The sequence below is a fragment of the Microcebus murinus genome, chromosome 5 (assembly GCF_040939455.1).
Source record: "Microcebus murinus isolate Inina chromosome 5, M.murinus_Inina_mat1.0, whole genome shotgun sequence".
In the NCBI taxonomy this organism is placed as follows: domain Eukaryota; kingdom Metazoa; phylum Chordata; class Mammalia; order Primates; family Cheirogaleidae; genus Microcebus; species Microcebus murinus.
In genome coordinates, this window is record NC_134108.1 from 76,692,957 (window position 1) to 76,713,606 (window position 20,650).

General features: G+C 37.1%; 1 protein-coding gene across 7 annotated transcripts in view; it reads right to left on the reverse strand.

The window, feature by feature from the left end:
* MYO6 (myosin VI) overlaps positions 1 to 20,650 on the reverse strand; it is a 146,156-nt gene that overhangs the window by 75,550 nt on the left and 49,956 nt on the right. For all 7 annotated transcript variants that reach the window (XR_012919306.1, XM_012743150.3, XM_012743149.3 and 4 more), the window contains exons 2-3: positions 9,628 to 9,770; positions 5,333 to 5,402 (exon numbers count right to left, since the gene is read on the reverse strand). Coding sequence is in view for 6 of the 7 variants with exons in the window: in XM_012743150.3 (XP_012598604.1) it covers positions 5,333 to 5,402; positions 9,628 to 9,744 (187 nt within the window). In the remaining variant the exon portion in view is untranslated. The remainder of the gene's footprint in view (positions 1 to 5,332; positions 5,403 to 9,627; positions 9,771 to 20,650) is intronic.

A 20,650-nucleotide genomic window follows, 5' to 3' on the forward strand; every position in this document is an offset into this window, starting at 1 on the left:
ATAAAATCTAGAACAAAGAGGGACCATGAAATCATTCAGTTAGACCCTCACAACCGACATAAGCAAATAAGAGTCATGGAGAAATTATGTATGTTTTAACCCAGGATATGAAGCTAATTGATGGCAGAATCAAAATACATATCTTGTTTTTCTGATGCCTGTTCTACTGAGATGTCAGACTTGACTCCCAATCTATTCTTCAAACCCTCCAATCTTCTGAGCTCCATTTCAACCGCAGGCTAGAGTAGACAAAAACCACTCCTTGATTACCTTGTTTCTATTATTAGCACTACCATTTTCTCAAACCACCCAAATTGTAAACTCTAGTCAACACCAGAAACATCTTTTCTCTCCTTCCTTATTCTAAACCAATTTCCAAGTATTTACACCATGTGAAAAAGTACAGTATAGTGCCAGGCTCATAGTAGGCATTCAAACATTAGCATAATCTGAATTTCTGAATATCTCTCTTTTTTTCCAGTTCGACTGCCCTAATCCCCATTTAGGTCTCATTACCTCTTTTGTGGTCACAGTAGATTCTTATTTATCTGGCCTCAGTCTGTCTCCTCCCTAATCCAGACTGCTCTGCACATGAACAAACTAAAGCCCTAATTAAAACTCTCTCCTCATGAAAACATCAGTGGGTCTCTATCAACATCCATATTTAAGTCTGATCAAGGCTCTTATTGAACCTGCATTCATAACCTTTTCATATAATTTTCCACAACTCACTTTAATATGGTCTATCTTGTAGGCAGACTAAACTATTGATCAAACCCAAGTATCATTCATGCATTGGCTTCTGCCTAGAATATCCTCTACATCACTAGGTGTCAAAAAATCTACCTGTCCTTTAAGGTCAGTTCGAAGAGTATCTCACAAACAATACTTCCCCATTTGCACCATCACCACCAAAACTACTCTTCTTGGTACTTCCTTTATAGTGCTTACCACATACTGCCAGTATGATGATGATGATTCTACACATCTGGTTTTGGCTGCTAAACCAGATCCGTGAGGGCAGGATGCTGCCTGATTCATTTGTTTGTTTGTATATCCCTCACTGAAGTTATACATAGGCCTACACTGCAAGTATGCCTAACACACAATTCAACAACTAACCGATGCTGTCAAACAAGAGCCTCTTGTTATACCTACCTCAACAAAGACTGCCCAGGCTTTCTGCGCTCATATGATGCAGCTAGTTCACTTTCCAAGGACACATGACTCACTGCTTTCTAATGCTACTTGGGGTGGAATAAAGCAGAGTAAGAAGAGAGCTAAGGCACCTAATAGTTGAATGGCAGCTTTCCTTTGATGGGGGAAGGATTTGGAGAGGGTTAGGCAGCAGAGGCATATCTGGTTTGGGTATTGGGTCACCCACCTTTCAACGTCTCTGCTCTTCTTCTACCCCTGTCTCCCAGGAGCCTAGTCTACATACTGCTCTTTCTTTAACCAAAGCATTCTGCTGAACCACTCCTCTATCTCTCATCTGCCTCTGAAATACCTGGTTGTATGGCATTGCCTCTGCTTTCTCTAAGTGAGAATTCCTAATCCTACAGTACGCCTGGGAAAGCTAATTGTAAAAACCTATATTGACATGTGAATGACTGCTTGGTCTCCTTTCTTTACTCCCTTCCACACTCATCATCCTGCCTTCTCAGGAATGCCTATCTGGTCATTGGAAATATCTTCCAATGTCAATAAAAATTTGGACAGGAGGGTCTTTCCCTTAAATCATGCTACTCAGGCTATTCTGTTTTTATGAGGATATGGAAAAGGAAACATGGAAAGAGAAAAAATATCTGCAACCCTGGGTTTGCCAGAATGAAAATGATAAGTCTCAACTGCCTACATCTCCCTAAAGGTGTGACCTGGGGATGTTCACAAAGGTTACAGAAATAGCTTCCTGCTCCACCTAATGATTCTTTCCTACCACCCTCTCCTAGTAGTCAGCCCTAGGATTACTTGGTTTGGCTATTTACACACAGTATTTCATGTGAACTGTTTACCTTTTATGCCTAATTATTCATAGGTTTAACTATACTCAAAAGAATATGAAAATGTGAAAAACAATTTTTTTTTTTGGTGACACAGAGTCTCACTCTGTTGCCCAGCTAGAGTGCCATGGTGTCAGCCTAGCTCACAGCAACCTCAAACTCCTGGGTTCAAGCAATCCTTCTGCCTCTGCCTCCCAAGTAGCTGGGACTACAGGCATGTGTCACCATGCCTGGCTAATTTTTTTTTCTATGTATTTTTAGTTGACCAATTAATTTCTATTTTTATTAGAGACGGGGTCTCACTCTTGCTCAGGCTGGTCTTGAACTCCTGACCTTGGGCGATCTGCCCACCTCAGCCTCCGAGAGTGCTAGGATTACAGGCGTGAGCCACCGCACCAGGCCAAAAACAATTTTTAAAAGAAAACATAATAAAAGAATAAACACAATTTGCTTCTTGATAAACATTTTGGTATAATAAATATATAACATATATATGGATAAAAGTTTCTAATGAAGACTAGGTATGACTTCATTATTAAATTTAAGGATCCTGACTAGGGAGTTCTCTGAACATTTAAGATCTTGCTTAATTATTACAGCTCCCATTCACTGAAAGAAAAAAGGAACCCACAAACAACTTCAATTCAGAAGTCAATTAATTCTAAATTTATGTTGTTGTACAAGTCATTTCATTACTGAAAAAGAGACTGAACAAGGCAACTTTTAGGATTCTAATTTTACATTCTATACTTTATTATTCTCAACATCTAACAGGTGATAATTCAGAAGAATATTCTATGTTACTTAAGTAACTGCAGCTTAAAATTAGCATTAAAAAATGCTATTATTTTCCCTTTAATTAGTGACTTCACATCCCTGAATCATTTTCCTATTCTGATACTAACGCCCAACAGTCAAGTGAAAAAGCAAAATGAACACATTAATCTCTACATATAAAATCCTTGACATAGAAAACTTAAAGCTAAAAGTAGGTAATGAATTTTGCTATATTATTAGGGCACTATCAAAAGACAACACATGCCTCTCTTTCAATAGAACCTTTATCACATACTTCAGAACAGTTAGACATCAATCATGTAATCATCACATTATTATGATAATATAGAGAAAAAGATCTTGGAAATATGCATGTGAGACCCTAAGAAATAATGCCATGTGTCATTTGGCAGAGGAAAGTGGCATAGTGGCAAGCCTCAGACAAAAGAACTGAGTGACGAAACCACTTCATCTGGAAAACCTACATTCTAAACTCAGCATCCAAACCTGCATTAATGATGTGGTTTCAGGCAAGGGACTTCAAGTAGGGAAGGGTTACTGTATGATGAGGATAGTTAACATACATACATTAACATTGCTGCCATCTGACATCATCAAAGAAAACACCTCAAAGAGGCAGTAAATCCATACTCAGACTAGGAAAATTAAAAGGTTGGAAAAATATATCATGATGAAGTAAAGAAAGGTAGACTTTTAAAATATTAATTTAAGAAATGGATTAAAAATAATTCAAAACCATTTATTATGTTTAGCTACATCTACCTTAATATATGAAAAAGATTAATTTCTAGTTCTACATACTCTAGCAAGTTTTAACAGAAAAGAATTTTTTCCTATTTTAAATTTGGTATAGTTTATTCATTCCTCTTTATATTTTGTTCTGATTCCTGTCCGAAAATGTATTAACTAAGCTGGGCACAGTGGCAAGCACTTGTAATCCCAGATAATCTGGAGGCTAAGGAGGGGGGATCACCTGAGCCCAGGAGTTCGAGACCAGTGTGGGCAATATTGTGAGACCTCATCTCTAAAAAACAATAAAAAATAAAAATGAAAACCTCATTAGAGAAACTCTCCAACAATTTTGTAAAGGAAAGGAACCCCATATTTTTTTTCCCTCAATTTCTTGCACCTAATCATAACAGCTACCATTTGTTGAGAGTCTATTAAAAGTCAGGCACTGTGCCAAGCATTTTAAATATATCATCTCTAAGCATGCAACACAGACATTATCACCCCCATTTTATAGATGAGACTCTCAGAAGGGACATGAACTGCCCACAGGCACACAGCTTCTTAATAACACCATCAGAATCAGAATTCAGGCCTGCTTAACTTCACAGCCCATGGCTCTCCCATTACTTCCACTATTCCATGCTGTCCCATTTACATACAGGGCTCTTTCAGGCTTAATCAAATGCAAACTCCAGAGAAAATCAGTATGAACAAATCTACTATTTTCTCTTTTTTCTTCAAATGGAGTTTGTGTATCAGAAAACTTTAATGAAATCCACAACAATTGTACATGATTCTTAATTACTGCCTCCCACCAAACTGAAATGTAAGAATAAACATGGCCTGTTCAGTAGATAAAGGTTTTTGTCACCAAACACGCTCTTTATAAGTCCCGTTAATATTGTATTTTAATATCATGCTCTGATATAAATATTTTAACTAGTAGTTATTAAACAGTTTTGTGTTTTGGTTTTTGTTTTTGTTTTTTTGAGATGGAGTCTCACTATGTCATCAGGTTAGACTGTAGTGTTGTCATAATAACTCACTGCAACCTCAAACTTCTGGGCTCAAGCAATCCTCCTGCCTCAGCCTCCCTGCGTGCCACTATGCCCAGCTAATTTTTTTATTTTTAGTAGAGACAGGATCTCACTCTTGCTCAGGCTAGTAGTGAACTCCTGACCTCAAGCCATCCTCCTGCCTCATTCTTCCAGCATGCCACCAGGCCCGGCTAATTTTTCTATTTTTAATATAGACAGGATCTCACTCTTGCTCAGGCTGGTCCTGAACTCCTGACTTCAAGCAATCCCCCTCCCTCAGCTTCCCAAAGTGCTATAATTACAGGCATGACCCATCATCCCAGCCATTAAATGGTATTTTTTTCAAAAAATGTTTGTTTGCTTCAAACATGATGTTAAATGACTCTTGCTGACTTAACTTCCAAATTATTAAATCACATATACTACTAAAAAATCACCTGGCTCTAGATAAGGTTCAAAATAACTTTCAAAACTGTTAAAAAGAGACCTTTAGTTCAAGCTTCACAGTAAATTATTACCATTTACCATATTTGCACAACTGAAATAACACTAAAAAGACATTCAGGAGAGTCTTTCACCAAAGTGCAAATGTGAGACAATAATAAATTCAGGACTTTGAGCTCCTCCATTTATTTGAACCCTGATATCTAAAAGCTAGATTTTTTTCAGAACAAATATGGTGTACTAGCAATATAAACACTAATTTATTTTTGGAAAGACAGTTGCTTTTCTGTGCTGAGAACTAATTTTTAACTTGATACTTACAATTATCTTCCACATCTTTTTTACTGTCCTCTTCTGCAGGGAACACTTGGTTTATGAGAGCCAAAAATGTCTAACAAACAAAACAAAAAAGCTCATTAAACTTGAGGCTTATAAATAGCAAGAAACATAAAAGAGCTTAATTGGTTACATATATTGTAATAATGGCAACAATATGCTCTTTATTACAATATAATACAGATTCTACTACTTAAAAAGTCATTAATCCAAAACCAGGGTAATAATTTTACTCAAAAAAATTATCTACTATTATCATAGACATGAAATCAATAATGGAAATCAGTAAATAAGTATCCTAGGCTCTTAACACCGAAAATGGAACAAAACAGGAAGTAAATTAACATTAAATTTTATATAGATATGCTATTTAACTTTTTAAAAATAATTTTAATATTGCATATACAGCAATTTTCTTGTTTTAAAAAAGGAAATAGTAGCATTCAGATATAATAGAATACACTACTACATGATAAATACTATTATTTGAGTAAAACATATTTGACACAAATTCCCATACAAAAACGTATCAGAAATATAAATAGTATCCAAAAATACCTGGTTCATAAAATTACAGGTATCCATGAATAAACGTTCATTTATTTTACCACCTAAATGCTATGGTAGACGCTGCAGAATTAAGATAGCATCTTGTAAAAGAGAACAAATGATCTCAAATTACATCTAAAGAGAATTAAATTTTAATCCATGTCATTCTGATAGTTATTTATAAATTTATGCAGTACTTCTCAAACAATTACAATTACTCTTGTGGTTGAAGTTTCCAGCCGTATCAAATAAAACTTTAAGGAAAAATGGCACAATTGTTTTAAAATAATAGTTTTAGGTTTCTCGCTACATATGTGTATATATATGCAAGAGTATAAGACAAGGCTAGCACTGTAGTTCACAGGCTGCTGGGACTATACCTCAATTCAAAGTCAGACTCAACTTAGAAAACTATTATGCTCTAAACACTCTGGTAGTTAATTATTTGGAACCTAGTACACATGTTCTTACTATTATATATATGGAAAAGTTTGTAGGCTAGGCCACAAAAGCAAAATTAATCCATAATGTGCATTACGTACATTAAGGGTAACATAAAAGAATCCATAATTTATAACAATGATTCTATAGGAAAATGCATTCAGAAATAACTGCTAATGTCATAGACCTTTGTGCCTACTTTTCACAGCCATGGCAAGGAGAGCAACTCCCTAGACTCCAGGGGTTGGTTCCAGCCTGGTAGGAGCCACCCAAATAAAAAAGGCTCCAGGAAGTTAGATCAGGGCTGGGGCTGTGGGAGGAGGAGGAGCGAGGGCAGGCAATGATAAAGAGTTGCTGGAATGAGTAGGTTAAGAGCAGCAGGAAAGGCCAGTAATGAGTCCTGGAAGCTGGCTTCTCACTCTCCTTCTTCATCCCCCAAATGTAACCATCTTGCTCTTCCCTTCAAGAGAAACTTTGTTTCCTCTTAGAAGGAAGGGGCTTTTTTTCTCCTATTTTCTCCTATCAAAAGAAAATCACATAACAAAGCACACATTGATCCCCCGCGTTTAACACCTACCACACATCAAATAAAGTTCATCAAGCTCCAATGACAAAAGAGACAAATAAAATAGCCCCTGAACTTAAGATAACATAGTCTAGCAGGGAGTGGAAGAGATATGTAAACAATCAACTCCAATAAAGATTACAGGAGAGCTAAGAATTTATACCACTCCTCAAAGAAAAAAGTAATCAACCATCAATTCTACTGCATGGAAGGAAGGAGAGAGTATCAGAGGGAAAACTTCAAAAAGAAGGTGACCTCTATCAGAGTCTTAAAAGAAAAATAAGTATTTGCTAAGCAAAGGGCTATACAGTGTGGCATTCTGGGCAAAAGCAATACTGTGAGCAATGACACAAAGCACCCAGCATTACCAGGGTCATGTGAGGACCTGACAAACACTTGTGAAAGAGAAGGACAAACAGGCACACAAAAGTAAGTATAAGGAGAGAATATAGGGAGAGACTATTGGTTGACAAAATGTAAGGCCAGCAAAGTCAAGAGGGAAAAGAAAATTTAGATCCTTATATGCCGTATATTTAGGGCTTCAGCCTTTAGGTCAGTTTGCTGTAAATATGGACATGAAATCAATTTAGGGGGTCAAGGTAGCATTTTTAACAGAATAAAAGATATTAGAAAATGTCAGAATGCATAGCATGTGATAAGGATGCTGTATTTGACCGACTGTTTCATTTGTAAGTACACAAACATATACAAACATACACACACGACTCACACTTACTGACATATAAATTTGATTTCTTTTTTTAATAATTTGCCGTCTTTATCATTTTTAAGCGTACAGATCTGTGGTAATGCATACATTTACGTTTTTCCTTCCTTCCTTCCTTCCCTACTTCCCAATTTCTTATAAATTCGTGCACACACACACCCCCCACACCTAATGCAGTGTAAAATCTATTTCTTACTATGGCTCACAAAAAACTTGAAAAGCCATTATTATTATCAAAAGTGTATTCCTCCCTCCCTCGCAATCCTTCCACTGTTACCTGCACGTAGGTGTGCTTGACTGGCCTGTTGCTTTATGCACTTAATTCCGTAATAACATTTAAAGGCTGATGATCTCTGACCATGAATTATCTAGGCAAGAAATTGCTTCTCTTATAGATCTTTTTAGCAATCTGGTTATTATGACACTGTTTATTAAGACCATGATCAGAAGGTAGGGGAAAAGAATTAAAAGTAATCCCTGAGAATTTGTTAATCCTCAAAAAAGATTTCTGTGAAAAGAAACTTATACTTTGTAGAATTATCTACAGATCCATAAAATTTACATGACTCCATAATTTAAACTGTTTTATTGGTTCTATATATGCATCTGATTAATATTAATAAGGCAAGGTTTAAAGCACATTAAAATATTTGAAATATGAAAAAACATATCACCATAAATCAAGTTTCTTCTATAATTGAACTGAATTACTTTGTCATCTGTGGCTATACCAGAATGTACATAACAGAATATGCCTAGGGAATATACCCTTCATTTCATTTTGGTCTCTTGATTTACTAAGCTCATAAAATATATTAAATAAAAATCAAATATGTAAAGTAACTGGGTTTATTTTTTTAATTCTTTTTTTAACATGTACTGCATTGTAAGTACAAATAGATACCTGTTAATAAGAGGAAAAACCAGAAACATTTTGTCTTTCCTTTCCTGAGGGTATCTTTAATTGGCCTCCTCTAACATGGCACATTATATATTATGCATTTCAGTTCCTGGGTTGTTTACAGTAACAGAATAGTTTTCTCTGTGAAAAGACCTCATGAGAGATCCACCTTGTTTTTCTAAGGTTCCCAGAAGGACTGCAGTCATATGGCATTAGTTAACCATGTATCGGTAGAATATAAATTATTCATGAACATTTGCAGTCTAAAGTAAACAGAAATGACATCCACAAATTTAATTTAGTCAGAAGAACTGTTTAACAGAAATACTTATTAAACTGAAAATTGTGAAGTTCTCCCACAAAAACAGACCCTACCAGTCCCCATGAAGACTGAAAGTGAGGTATTTACAATGGATGCCTTCTCTGTAAGCAATCCATGGCTTCTGGTCACTTTTCCCAAAAACTGCTATTTTGTAATACTATCTAGTTTATGTCTAAGCATAAAAGGAAATAGATATCATGTGCCAGAATTAAAGCATATTTTTAAGTTTTAAAAACTATCATTACCATAAAAATAATACTAGATGGATAGGTTTAAGTACCTTTACTTAATACAAATATATTTACCCAAATCCCATGCCAATAAAGGGTAAGTAAATAAAAAGATTTTAAAACAGACTTTATCTAGAAGCTAAAGCAAAAATCAAAATTTGATAATATAACCTCATTTACTTCTTATATTTTTACTTTGTAACATGTTGAGCACATCACAGACACAACTAATAACTTTAGTAATATAGCTCACTAAGAACTGGATGATCAAAGAGATGTAGGGAAAAAAAAAAAGGACTGAAAGGCTCACTAAATTTCTGTCTGATTTTATCACAGGACACCATATTTCCCCCTAGGGTATGTACTTCTGATTTAATCAAAGAAGTCAGCAGAAAGCTAAGATTCACTTACCAGAAATTTCCTTTCCCTTATACAGTGCCAGGAATATCTACTTCTTCACTGACAAGGTAGACAAGTATCTCTTTTGAAAAACAAATACTATTTTTGAAAGAAATCGCATTTTGACATCTTTCTGAGAAACTCACCTTGCCTTTCTGGTTCAAGGGTTCGATCGTTAAGCTGTCGGGGCCAATATCCACAATGTTGCCCATCTGAAACCCATCCGTGGGGTGTGGCGCCCAAACAGGCTTTCCATCCTCCATTTTGGAAGGAGGCTATCCACCGTCTCCTATTTCAAAGGAACAAGTAAAGCAATGTGAATAGCTATATAAAACAAATAATATATCTTTTTTGAAAGCTCACATGTAAACTGCAACTTGCAGAAACACATCTACTCCTGCCATAGACAATCCCCACCTCCTCCCTCCCGTCTGCTGTCCCCACCACAACGCTCACCCCTATATCACCTTTAGATAAGGCCAAGCAGAAACCGCTCTGCCCTCAGGTAAATCCTACTCTGCTACTACTGCCTTCCTGCAGTTTTGGCTGCAGGAGAGTGGTACACACTGACTAGTACCGAGATAGAAACCATCACAGTTTTCACCTGCTGTCTCAGTGTAATTTATAATAGCATTCCTTTTACTTCCTAAAGTCTTCTGGTTTGTACAATACATTAAACAGTCATAGGAATGGATGGTATTGTGTGGAGATAGCTGAGAGTTGGAAAATAAGATAGAGAGATTACTTCCCCTGGGAAACTTTCCCTCATACTCTGAGAATGCAGGAATGTGCTCCGTGCAATCATTATCACAGAACTGCTCAACATACTGTTTTTATTCTTGTTATTTTTCACTGAGGCAAGACTTCCATATAGTGAAATGTACAACTCTAAGTACGCAGGTTGGTGGATTTGGACAAATGTATATAACCATTTCACAAACACCCCCAAACAATACATAGAACACTTCCATCATTCCAGAAAGTTGTCTCATGCCTCCTTTTGATCAATCCCCATAGCCATGACCACCCCACTGTTCTGTTAGTTTCTGCCTGTCCTTGGACTTCATATAAATGTGATCATACAATATGTATGCTTTTGTGTCTGGCTTCTTTCATTCAACAAAATGTCTTTGGTATTCAGCATATCCAATCCTGCTTCTGTGTATATTAGTCCACTGAATGACTATACCACAATTGTTTACCTGTTGATGGACATTTCAATTGTTTCCAGTTTTTGCCTATTGTGAATTCTAATCTAATTGTTCATTTCTTCTTCTTTCATAGTTGGCATTCTGAGATTTAACATTTATAATTCTGCCTACTGAGAGTAGCCAAAAAAATCCATGACAGCAGCAAAATACTTCATTTTAATAAACTTGGATGATGTAAGACTACTGTGTAATAGTGAATCAGCTAAGGAAAAGATGTTCTAGTTTCAGCAACTCAATGGGAACTTATTTTTTCACTACTTATCTGTATTTAAAGAAGAGCTGATTCATGTGTGGTATTCTCAAATCTGGGATACCCAGGTGGATGCTCTCAGGTATAGTCTCCCATGACAGTTAGGATGTTTGGCATACAGTTCAGTCAAAAAGCTGCTAACTATTGGCATGTTTGCAATTTGCTTGTTGGTTCACATCTTCCATGCAGTGGCTACAGGATAGGTTGCTTTCCCTAACTAGCACATGCTATTAGGTTTACATATAATTCTAAGTTAACAAACTAGATGAAGATTCTCCATAGAAGTGAATCAATAACACTGCTTTAGACTTATACTACCACACATACATCTATACTCTTCCCCTATAATCTAGTCCCATGGCTTTAAACACCATTCATGTGTGAGTGACGTCCAAATTTATTTCTCTAGCCCAGACCCACATATAGTTCCCAGATGTTTGCTTGCCTACTTTGCACCTCTTTGTGGATGTATCCGATAGATACAACATTATTATTATATTACTATTATTATGGTCCACCACCCCGGCCTGTTCCTCCCATATCAGTAAAGGCATTAAAAACACTCAGTTCACATGAAACCCAGAGTCATCCTCAATTCCTCCAGCCCCTCCCAAATTCACATCACCCGCAGAACCTTGTTGGCTTTACCTCCGACAGCCATTTCAAATCTACCTACTTCTCTGCATCTCCTCTGCCATTCTAGTCCAAACCAACATCACCTTTTTACCAGGACTTCTGTAATTAACTTAGCTGCCTGCTTCTATTCTTGCCAATCCACACAGATCACTCGTAATCTCACTAAAAGGTAAACCTGATCATGGCATTTCTGTTCCATCTGGGCATGGAATATTCCTCTATGTTCCTAAGGTCCAGAGCACAGCAGGCAACCCAATATTCACTGGTGAATGAACAAATTGTTCACACAGTTTGGGAAGAGTAAAAGGAGAGGGTAGACTAGAAAGAGTTGAAAGGTCTTAAAACCTAGGCATGAAACTCAGCTCTACGACTTTCTGGCTAGCACTTAAAGCAAGTTACTTAACCTCTCTGATTTTTATCTTTATCCTTATCCATTTGGTGGGATAATATTGCTTACCGTACAGAATTGCCATGAGGATTAAGTGACAAAAAACTGAGATCACCATTCTAATGGCACCCAATAGATACTAGTACACCTCTCCCCCCTTCCTTCCCCCATACCCTTTATTTGAAGCCACCAGTCAATTTCAAGACAATGGATTTGTGGTAGTTTTAACTACAAGGAGAAATTACAGAATAGTCATGAGAGATCATTTAGGAATAATTGTCTGAAAAAAAAAATCACAGCAAAGCAAGACCCCCAAAGTCCAAAAATGAATGCTCTATTCCCTTGAACTATTGAAGTTGTTTTCCCAATTTAAACTGTTTATTGCAGTTTCTCGGCTAACAAATTTAAAAGCACATATCTAATGTTGCTCCTTCATCAAAGCCCTAAATCCACAGTAAAGGTATTCTTTAAAAAGACATCAGCCCACAAAGATAGGGAGAACCAAAGAAGAGACTATTGATAGCAACAATTTTTAAGTTGCAAAGCAAAGGGATAAGCGGCAACTGACTTAGCAAATGCAAGAGAGCTAAATCCCAAGTCAGGAAATGGGGAAGATGAAAACCAACCCAAACTAGACAACAGAATCCTCAAAAGACTCAAGAACTACAATAAAAGGTAGTTCTAGAACCAGGGTAAAAAGAAGGAATCTAAAATAAGGAAGACTATGTGATAGTCGTTTGAGAAAGAGATTTCCTTACACCAACCACACACATACTCCACCTTGCCGGGCAAGTACCCTACTCCCCACACCCACCAAGAGAAATCTAGAGGTTATTCTCTGGGGAAGACAAAGATAGGGGTCTCTAGAATGAGAAACATCAGGAACAATTAAGGGTGTGCATATAAAAATTACCATGTACTGACAGACTCTCTCCTTGAGTCAAACTTTAGTTAGGATCCTCTGAGCCCTCTACTTGACAAGTCATGACCTTAGTCCTCCACCTCTGTCCTATCCTTGACACACCCTGCACAGCCCAGTTTTAGCAAGAATTATATGCTAAGTGAATTTAGAGAGAATCCCCTACACCCTTGATATCTGATCAAATTCCAGTCCCCCACCTCTGATGCATAAGTCCTTTGACCTGCCTTCACCAAGAATCCTGTAAAGTTGGTTTAGCAAGAATCTCCATACCCTTGATGTCTCCTCTTGGTAATTTTGCATCCATCCACTGACACCCTCACTCTGCTCCTTGGCTATAAATCCTCAGCTGTCTTTGCTGTATTCAGTTGAACCCTGTATCTCCCCTACTGCAATAGCCTTGCCAGAGGTCCCCAAACTTTTTGGCACCAGGGACCAGTTTCATGGAAGATAATTTTCCCACAGGTAGGGGAGGAGTGGTCCCTAACAGGCAGCGGACCAGGGGTTGGGGACCACAGCCCCTTGCTGTGAACTGAATGTATGTGTCTGATATGGACTGAATTTTATTCTCCCCAAATTCATATGTTTAATCCCTAACCCCTAATGTGACTATATTTGGCTATAGGGCTTTTAGGAAGTAATTAAGGTTAAAAGAGGTCATAAGGGTAGGGTTCTAATCAGATTGGATTGGTGGCTTTATAAAAAGAGGAAGAGAGAGGTCTCTCTTTCTCCTCAGCACATGCACCAAGGAAAGGCTATGAGAGCACACAGCAAAAAGGCAGCCATCTGCAAGTCAGGAAAAGAGCTCTTACCAGAACACAACCATGCTGACACACTGATCACAGATTTCCAGATTCCTGAACTGTGAGGAAATAAATTTCTATTGTTTCATACAAATGTTTGCGGTATTTGGTTATGGCAGCTGGAACAGACTAATTAATACAGGGTGTAATAATATACCCTGACTTCAATAGTTCTGAATAAAATATTTCTTACTGTTTAAGCGAGTATGTCGGAATAATTTTTCTTTAACAAAATAATAAAAAGAAAATATTCTCTAGAAGATATAGAAGATAAAGCTGAGGCAATCTTTCAGAGAGCCAAGGAAAAAAAAGAGTAAGGAACTAGGGGAAAAAAGAAAGTAAGAAGAAAAAAAAGATACAAAAATAAGATTAGTAAAAGGACTCAGCATCTAAATACCAAGAAAAACCCCTCCAACCCCCGAAAAGAGGGAGAAAGATTTCAAATATCAAAAAGAAAAAGAAAAGAAAATTACCAGAACTAAAAGACATGATTTTCTACCGTCTAGCCAAAATATGCTCTTGGTCCTCAACAACGCAACTGAAAAATAGACAAATACACAAAAAGACACCACTGTCAAATTTCAGAAAACCAGAAATAAAGAAAAGATACTACACATTTTCAGAGAGATGGGAGAAAAAAAGGAAAAAAAGAACAAGTCATATCCAAAGGTTCATGAATCACAATGGCTCAATGACATTCAAAGCAGTAAGTCAATAAAGCAGTGTTTCATAAGAGAAGTAATCTAGCAGCACTACAGGTAATCTACAGAAGACAACCTGTAGCCTTTCAGAGCTGCTATGCTAACTTTGTATTTATTCTCTGTTAAAAGGTGAAAAATATATCACCAAGAGGCTCCCAGGGAGCAAACTTATTGGATGTGAGAGTGACAAATACACACACACCCATATTCTTTCCCTTTAAAAAGTATAATTGTGATACATAAGACCACCTTATATTTTATTAGCTAGAGTATGAGAAATTGAGCACTGGATACAGTAATTTGGGCTTGTGCTGAAAGATCTAGATACCAAAAAGGAAGAGAGAAGCAATAAACAGGACAAGCAGAACTCTTCTATCTTGGAGGCATTCATTCTGTTAACTGTTATTTATTTAGCTACCTACTACGTAACACATATTGCTTTGGTGCTGGGGATATAAAGGTGAGCAAAGGAGGCATGGTACCTGACCTCAGGGAGCTTTCCAGCTAATAGGAAAACAATCACTTGGAATAGAAAGGTAAATGAAATTGGCAAAATCCCTGCCCTTGGAGATCTCAAATTCTGGTGGTGGGGGTGAGGGAGTATGAAGGGGTGAGGTACATGTATCAAATTTGCCTTTTAAAAAGATTACTCTTTCACCTCGCCAGGCACTGGCCTTGCTGATCAAAACAATGTTATGTGCACCTCTGGCACGCAAACTTTAAACTGGCATCTTCTCTTACCTGTATCAGTGTATCCTGAAGGCTATAAGCTTCCCTGGTGCCCAGGTACTGTGAGAAAACTGGGCACCAGGTAACAGTTGGCTATTGCTAGTGAATTTCATTTGTACCTAGCACCATCTTTCATTGAGCATTTCAGTTCCATAAGAATTTATTTATAGCAAATAAATTCTAAACCAACATTCTCAAAGTTCCCTTTAGTCACTAAATTACCTTTGAAAAGGCCTTCCTAGAAAATACATCCTAGTTAATCTTCTTCAGCTAGTAGTGCAAAGTATGAGAATTATTTTATTGCTATAATATTGTACTATGAATTAACTGAATATTAGTAGTGAAATTTGTCGTCAACATCTTGGCTTTAATCAGCAATAAACATTAACAATGGTGAGAGAATACCCATCACTAAGTCCAAATTCAGGACAAAAATACAAGAAAAACATTTCAAGATTATTAAGATCCAAAAAAACAACAGCCTCAATTTAATAAGACATAATTTTGATATTTATTTGTTCATTTTTTTAATGACTAAATATTCAACACCTACTATGTGCCAGTCTCTGCTTTAGGCTGAGATACTGATGAGAAAGTATAGAGATCAATTGTTTTTCAGTAGACGACATGAAAAAAGAGAAATGTCTATGCCTGCTACGACACCCTTTCTGCAAGTCCAGTTGATCACAGCCCTGGTCCTAATGATTGACCACTTTTGCAAAGTGACTTCCAAACATAGCCTAAGAAACTCCTTTGGAGCAACTGATTTTTAAAGCTAAGTCCATTATCACTTGGTTCTTAAAAACAGAAAACACCAAGGCTAACTTCAACTTAACTGGTGTAACTAAGATTAATGTGCTAACAAAAAAAGAGGGTAAAAAAATAAAAGCAAATATTTCATAAATAAGTTTATCATATGGTTATTAAATACTTTTAAATATCTTAAAAGAAGATTTGAGGGAGGATTGCTTGAGCTCAGGAGTTTGAGACCAGCCTGAGCAAAGGAGTTTGAGACCTGGTCTCTACTAAAAACAGAAGAATTAGCCAGGTGTGGTGGCACATATCTGTAGTTCTAGCTACTCAGGAGGCTGAGGCAAGAGGATTGCTTGACCCCAGCAGTTTGAGTTTTCAGTGAACTACGATGATGCCACTGCACTCTACCTAGGGTGACAGAGTGAGACTCTGTCTCAAAAAAAAAAAAAAAAAAGAAGAAGAAGAAAAGAAAAATCACTCTCCCCATAGTAATAATTTTTAAAAAAGAATTAGAAACGTGTTCAAAAAAATTTTTTAATGATACTATCAAGAAAATTACTAAAAATACCACACAATCTGAAGTGTGAGAATTGGTTAAACGATTTTCTTCTATATTTTCAGAGAAGAAATCATAAACCATATTTCAGACATAAACTCCTGCATAAATTATTATCACAAAACAGATCTGGATTTAGACATAATTCAAATACTACATGAAGACAATCTTTATAGATAACCTGGCCAAAAAGTAAGACTATTCTAGAAAATCCCTGAATTCTTCAGAGACTAAACATCACAGGTTACTTCAGAAGCTCAAAATTTATTTCACAAATGTTAAAATACCAGAATATAATAGCAAAATATTAATTTATCCAAGGTGATTTAAATTTCCCATAAATTGCAACTAATCTTATTTCTTATCCAATGATTACATCCCGTCTGAACTTACTGAGCTCTGCAATTTGTGCTAGATTTTTAAAGTTACTTAAAAATTTGTTGGTCTTTCAAAAAAAGGAGTTAGTAAAAGACTTAAGACTTTAACTCATTTTTTCCACCAGGCGATAATACTGATCTCCCAAAAAGTGGTAAATGAAAGGAACGACCAATTTCCAGGAACCACAGTATTTTTCAGACCAAAGAAAGGCCTCTTCTCTGGATAAAATGGCCCCACTCTGCTCAAATTGAAACATTTTGCAGTTTATATCACAGGCCTTGGATCAATGTTACTCAGACTTTTCAAGGACTTTAAAAGCTCTGTATGTGAGCAAAACCGAGGTGATAAGAAGTCTGAAAAATCCTTAGTCTTTCAAACACACCTCTGGCATTTTAACTCTCCCCCAATGTTCCCAAATAGAAGTTGAAGATTTTCATCTACAAGTAGAAAGATCATTTTAAGAAGTGGTCCCAAGTCCAATCCAATTCAGGCAACATATTGCTCCTAAATGGGGGCGGGGGGGGGGGGGGGGATCCCCAAACGAAACCTTGAATACTAATGAACAGGAGGAATAAACTCCAACGGATGTAAAAATTATAAAGGAAGAGTAGAGGTTACTGTTCAACTGCAACTTCTATCATTCTTTTATAAATGAGCCAGTAAAATCCAGGATATTCAATAAAGTTTTCATGTAATTCATAAAACCAAGTTTTTTAAAACTTTACTAACTTGAGTAACTCAGGCTATGTGTGTATGTGTGATTGCACATGTGCATATCACACAAAAACATGAATTAAAGACAAACTGAATTGTCTTCTCACAGCTAGTATGGAGTTCAATTCAGCTAAACAAAGGAAACAACAAAATCACATTTCACAAACCATTCACTATGCACTAGACATTGCACTGAAGTACTTTTTTATGTAATCTCAATTTTTACAACTCTGGGAGGGAGCCAAATCATCCCCGTTTTTGAAACAGAGGTTCAAAAGTTGAGGCAATTTTCCCAAATAGAGACAATTAAGAAACAAGGGCAGAGGCGGATTTGAATCCTGTGAGATGCCAAGTCCAAACTCGTAATCACTGCTCTACACAGCTTTGCCTAATTGAGCTTCCTGTCTGTACCAGTGGTTTATATTTGTCACTAGATCTGGAAAAAGACTGTTATATAATACTATGTTGTCCTAACCTATTTTTTAATAGGATAAGAAATAAATACAGTTTAAAAGATATATAAAGGCTTTATGAAAACCATCTCATTACTTCTTTCATAAACATTAACATGTTTATTATTTCTTACTTGTAAATTCTTAATTTGTATTTGGATTTAAATATTTTAATGAGTAGACTATAAGGAAGTGCAAACTAGAACTTCTTACCTTGAGTAGCCTGTGCTATTAATAAAAGGTAAATGTACCTTTCACAGGAAGCTAATTTTGTCTTCCAGTTAAGGCTGCATTTAAATAGTAAGCTGAGAATCAGGGAGATAATGAAAAGGATTGGAGCTTTTCATTGGAATTTTTCATTTCTTGAGTTACTTATAAATACCTTTATATTATCGTTTTTTTCTTAAATGACATGTCAAAATAGATATGCAATAAGTATATTCATATATTCTACAAAATGAGAAACTTAAACTGTATTTTCAAATTTGTTTTCAAGGGCCACTTAATTATTCCCAACCACACTCCACAGCATGCTTTGAAGACAATATCTACTAAACTACCCCTAAAAACACAAATGGCAAATTTTCTCATTTTTAATAATAATTAACCACACCTCAAGCTCTTACCACATCTATTTATCTACCTGTATTTGTGCCCATATGTTCTTTTCTGTTCTGTTACTAAGGCCACAGTATTCTTACTCATATCTAAAACCAATCTCTCCATTCACCCTCTAGGATCCTCTCCTCTCCTAGCCATGTGAGGACAGCCGGTCAGCATCACTCTGCGTACTCTCCTTCTGCATCATCAACTTCCCCCTCTTGCAATCCCATTAGCTGTCTACACTCACTGTCCCGATTTTCTCACTCTCATCCTCTCTTGAACACGATCCTATCAACTTTACACCCCCACTCCTCAAGATCACCAATGACCTCTACACTGCTAAATCACATGATCAACTTCTTTCTCTTTCATTTTTTTAAATTTGTATAGATTTAGGGGATACAAGTGCAGTTTTGTTACATGGATATAGTACATAGTGCTGAGGTCTGGGCTTTTAGTGTACCCATCACCTGAATTGAGTTATTCAATTAAAATAATGGCCTCCAGTTCCATCCATGTTGCTACAAAAGGCATGATTTCATTCTTTTTTTAATGGCTGAGTAGTTTACATGGTACATACACACACACACACACACACACACACTTCATATTTTCTTTAACACAATCAACTTTCAATCCTCACCTTACTTGAATGTGAAGCAACATTTGATACACTTAAGTACTCTCTCTCTCTCTTTGAAGCATGTTGTTTGCTTTCTTAATTCTACTCTTCTGGTTTTCTTCCTCTACTGTCCTAATCTCCTTTTTGTTCTCTTTTAACTAAATCTTTCTTAAGATCCTTGGGGATAAATTCTTGGACCTTTTCTCTATCAGCTCTCATCTCCTGCCTTTAAACATTATCTCATCTAGTCTTAAGGCTTTAAGCATTACACACATGCCTAATAAGGGCATCAATAATATTAATATGGGCTGGGCGCAGTGGCTCACGTCTGTAATCCTAGCTCTCTGGGAGGCCAAGGCGGGCGGACTGTTCGAGGTCAGGAGTTTGAAACCAGCCTGAACAAGAGTGAGACCCCTTGGCCGGGCGCGGTGGCTCACGCCTGTAATCCTAGCTCTCTGGGAGGCCGAGGCGGGCGGATTGCTCAAGGTCAGGAGTTCAAAACCAGCCTGAGCAAGAGCGAGACCCCGTCTCTACTATAAATAGAAAGAAATTAATTGGCCAACTAATATATACAAAAAATTAGCCGGGCATGGTGGCACATGCCTGTAGTCCCAGCTACTTGGGAGGCTGAGGCAGGAGGATTGCTTGAGCCAGGAGTTTGAGGTTGCTGTGAGCTAGGCTGACGCCACGGCACTCACTCTAGCCTGGGCAACAAAGCGAGACTCTGTCTCAAAAAAAAAAAAAAAAAGAGTGAGACCCCGTCTCTACTATAAATAGAAAGAAATTAATTGGTCAACTAATATATATAGAAAAAATTGGCTGGGCATGGTGGTGCATGCCTGTAGTCCCAGCTACTTGGGAGGCTGAGGCAGGAGGATCACTTGAGCCCAGGAGTTTGAGGTTGCTGTGAGCTAGGCTGATGCCACGGCACTCACTCTAGCCTGGGCAACAAAGTGAGACTGTGCCTCAAAATAATAATAATAATAATAATATGTAATAATGTCCAAATTCCTATCTCCAACTGACACTTCTCCCCTGAACTCCACACATCTAAAGCTCATAGGCTGCTCAACACCACTACTTAGGAAATCAACAACCATCTCCAACTTTTCATATCCTAAACTGACCACCTATCCCCACTTTTAAATATGTTCCTTGCATAGTCTTCCTCTTCTCAATAAATGACAATTTCATCCTCAATAGGTGCACATGCTGAAAACTGAAATCATCCCTGACTCCCCTCTTTCTCTCACATTCTACATCCAATCTTTCAGCAAATCCTGTTGGTTCTAGCTTCAAGTTATACCCAGAACCTGACCAGTGCTCACAGATGCAACCAATTCTACCCTGGCCCTCAACAACATCTCTCACAAAGATTACTACAGTAGCTTCTGATTGATTTTCCTGCTTCCTCCCTTTATCTAAACAGACTCAGTTCTCCATACAGCAGTCAA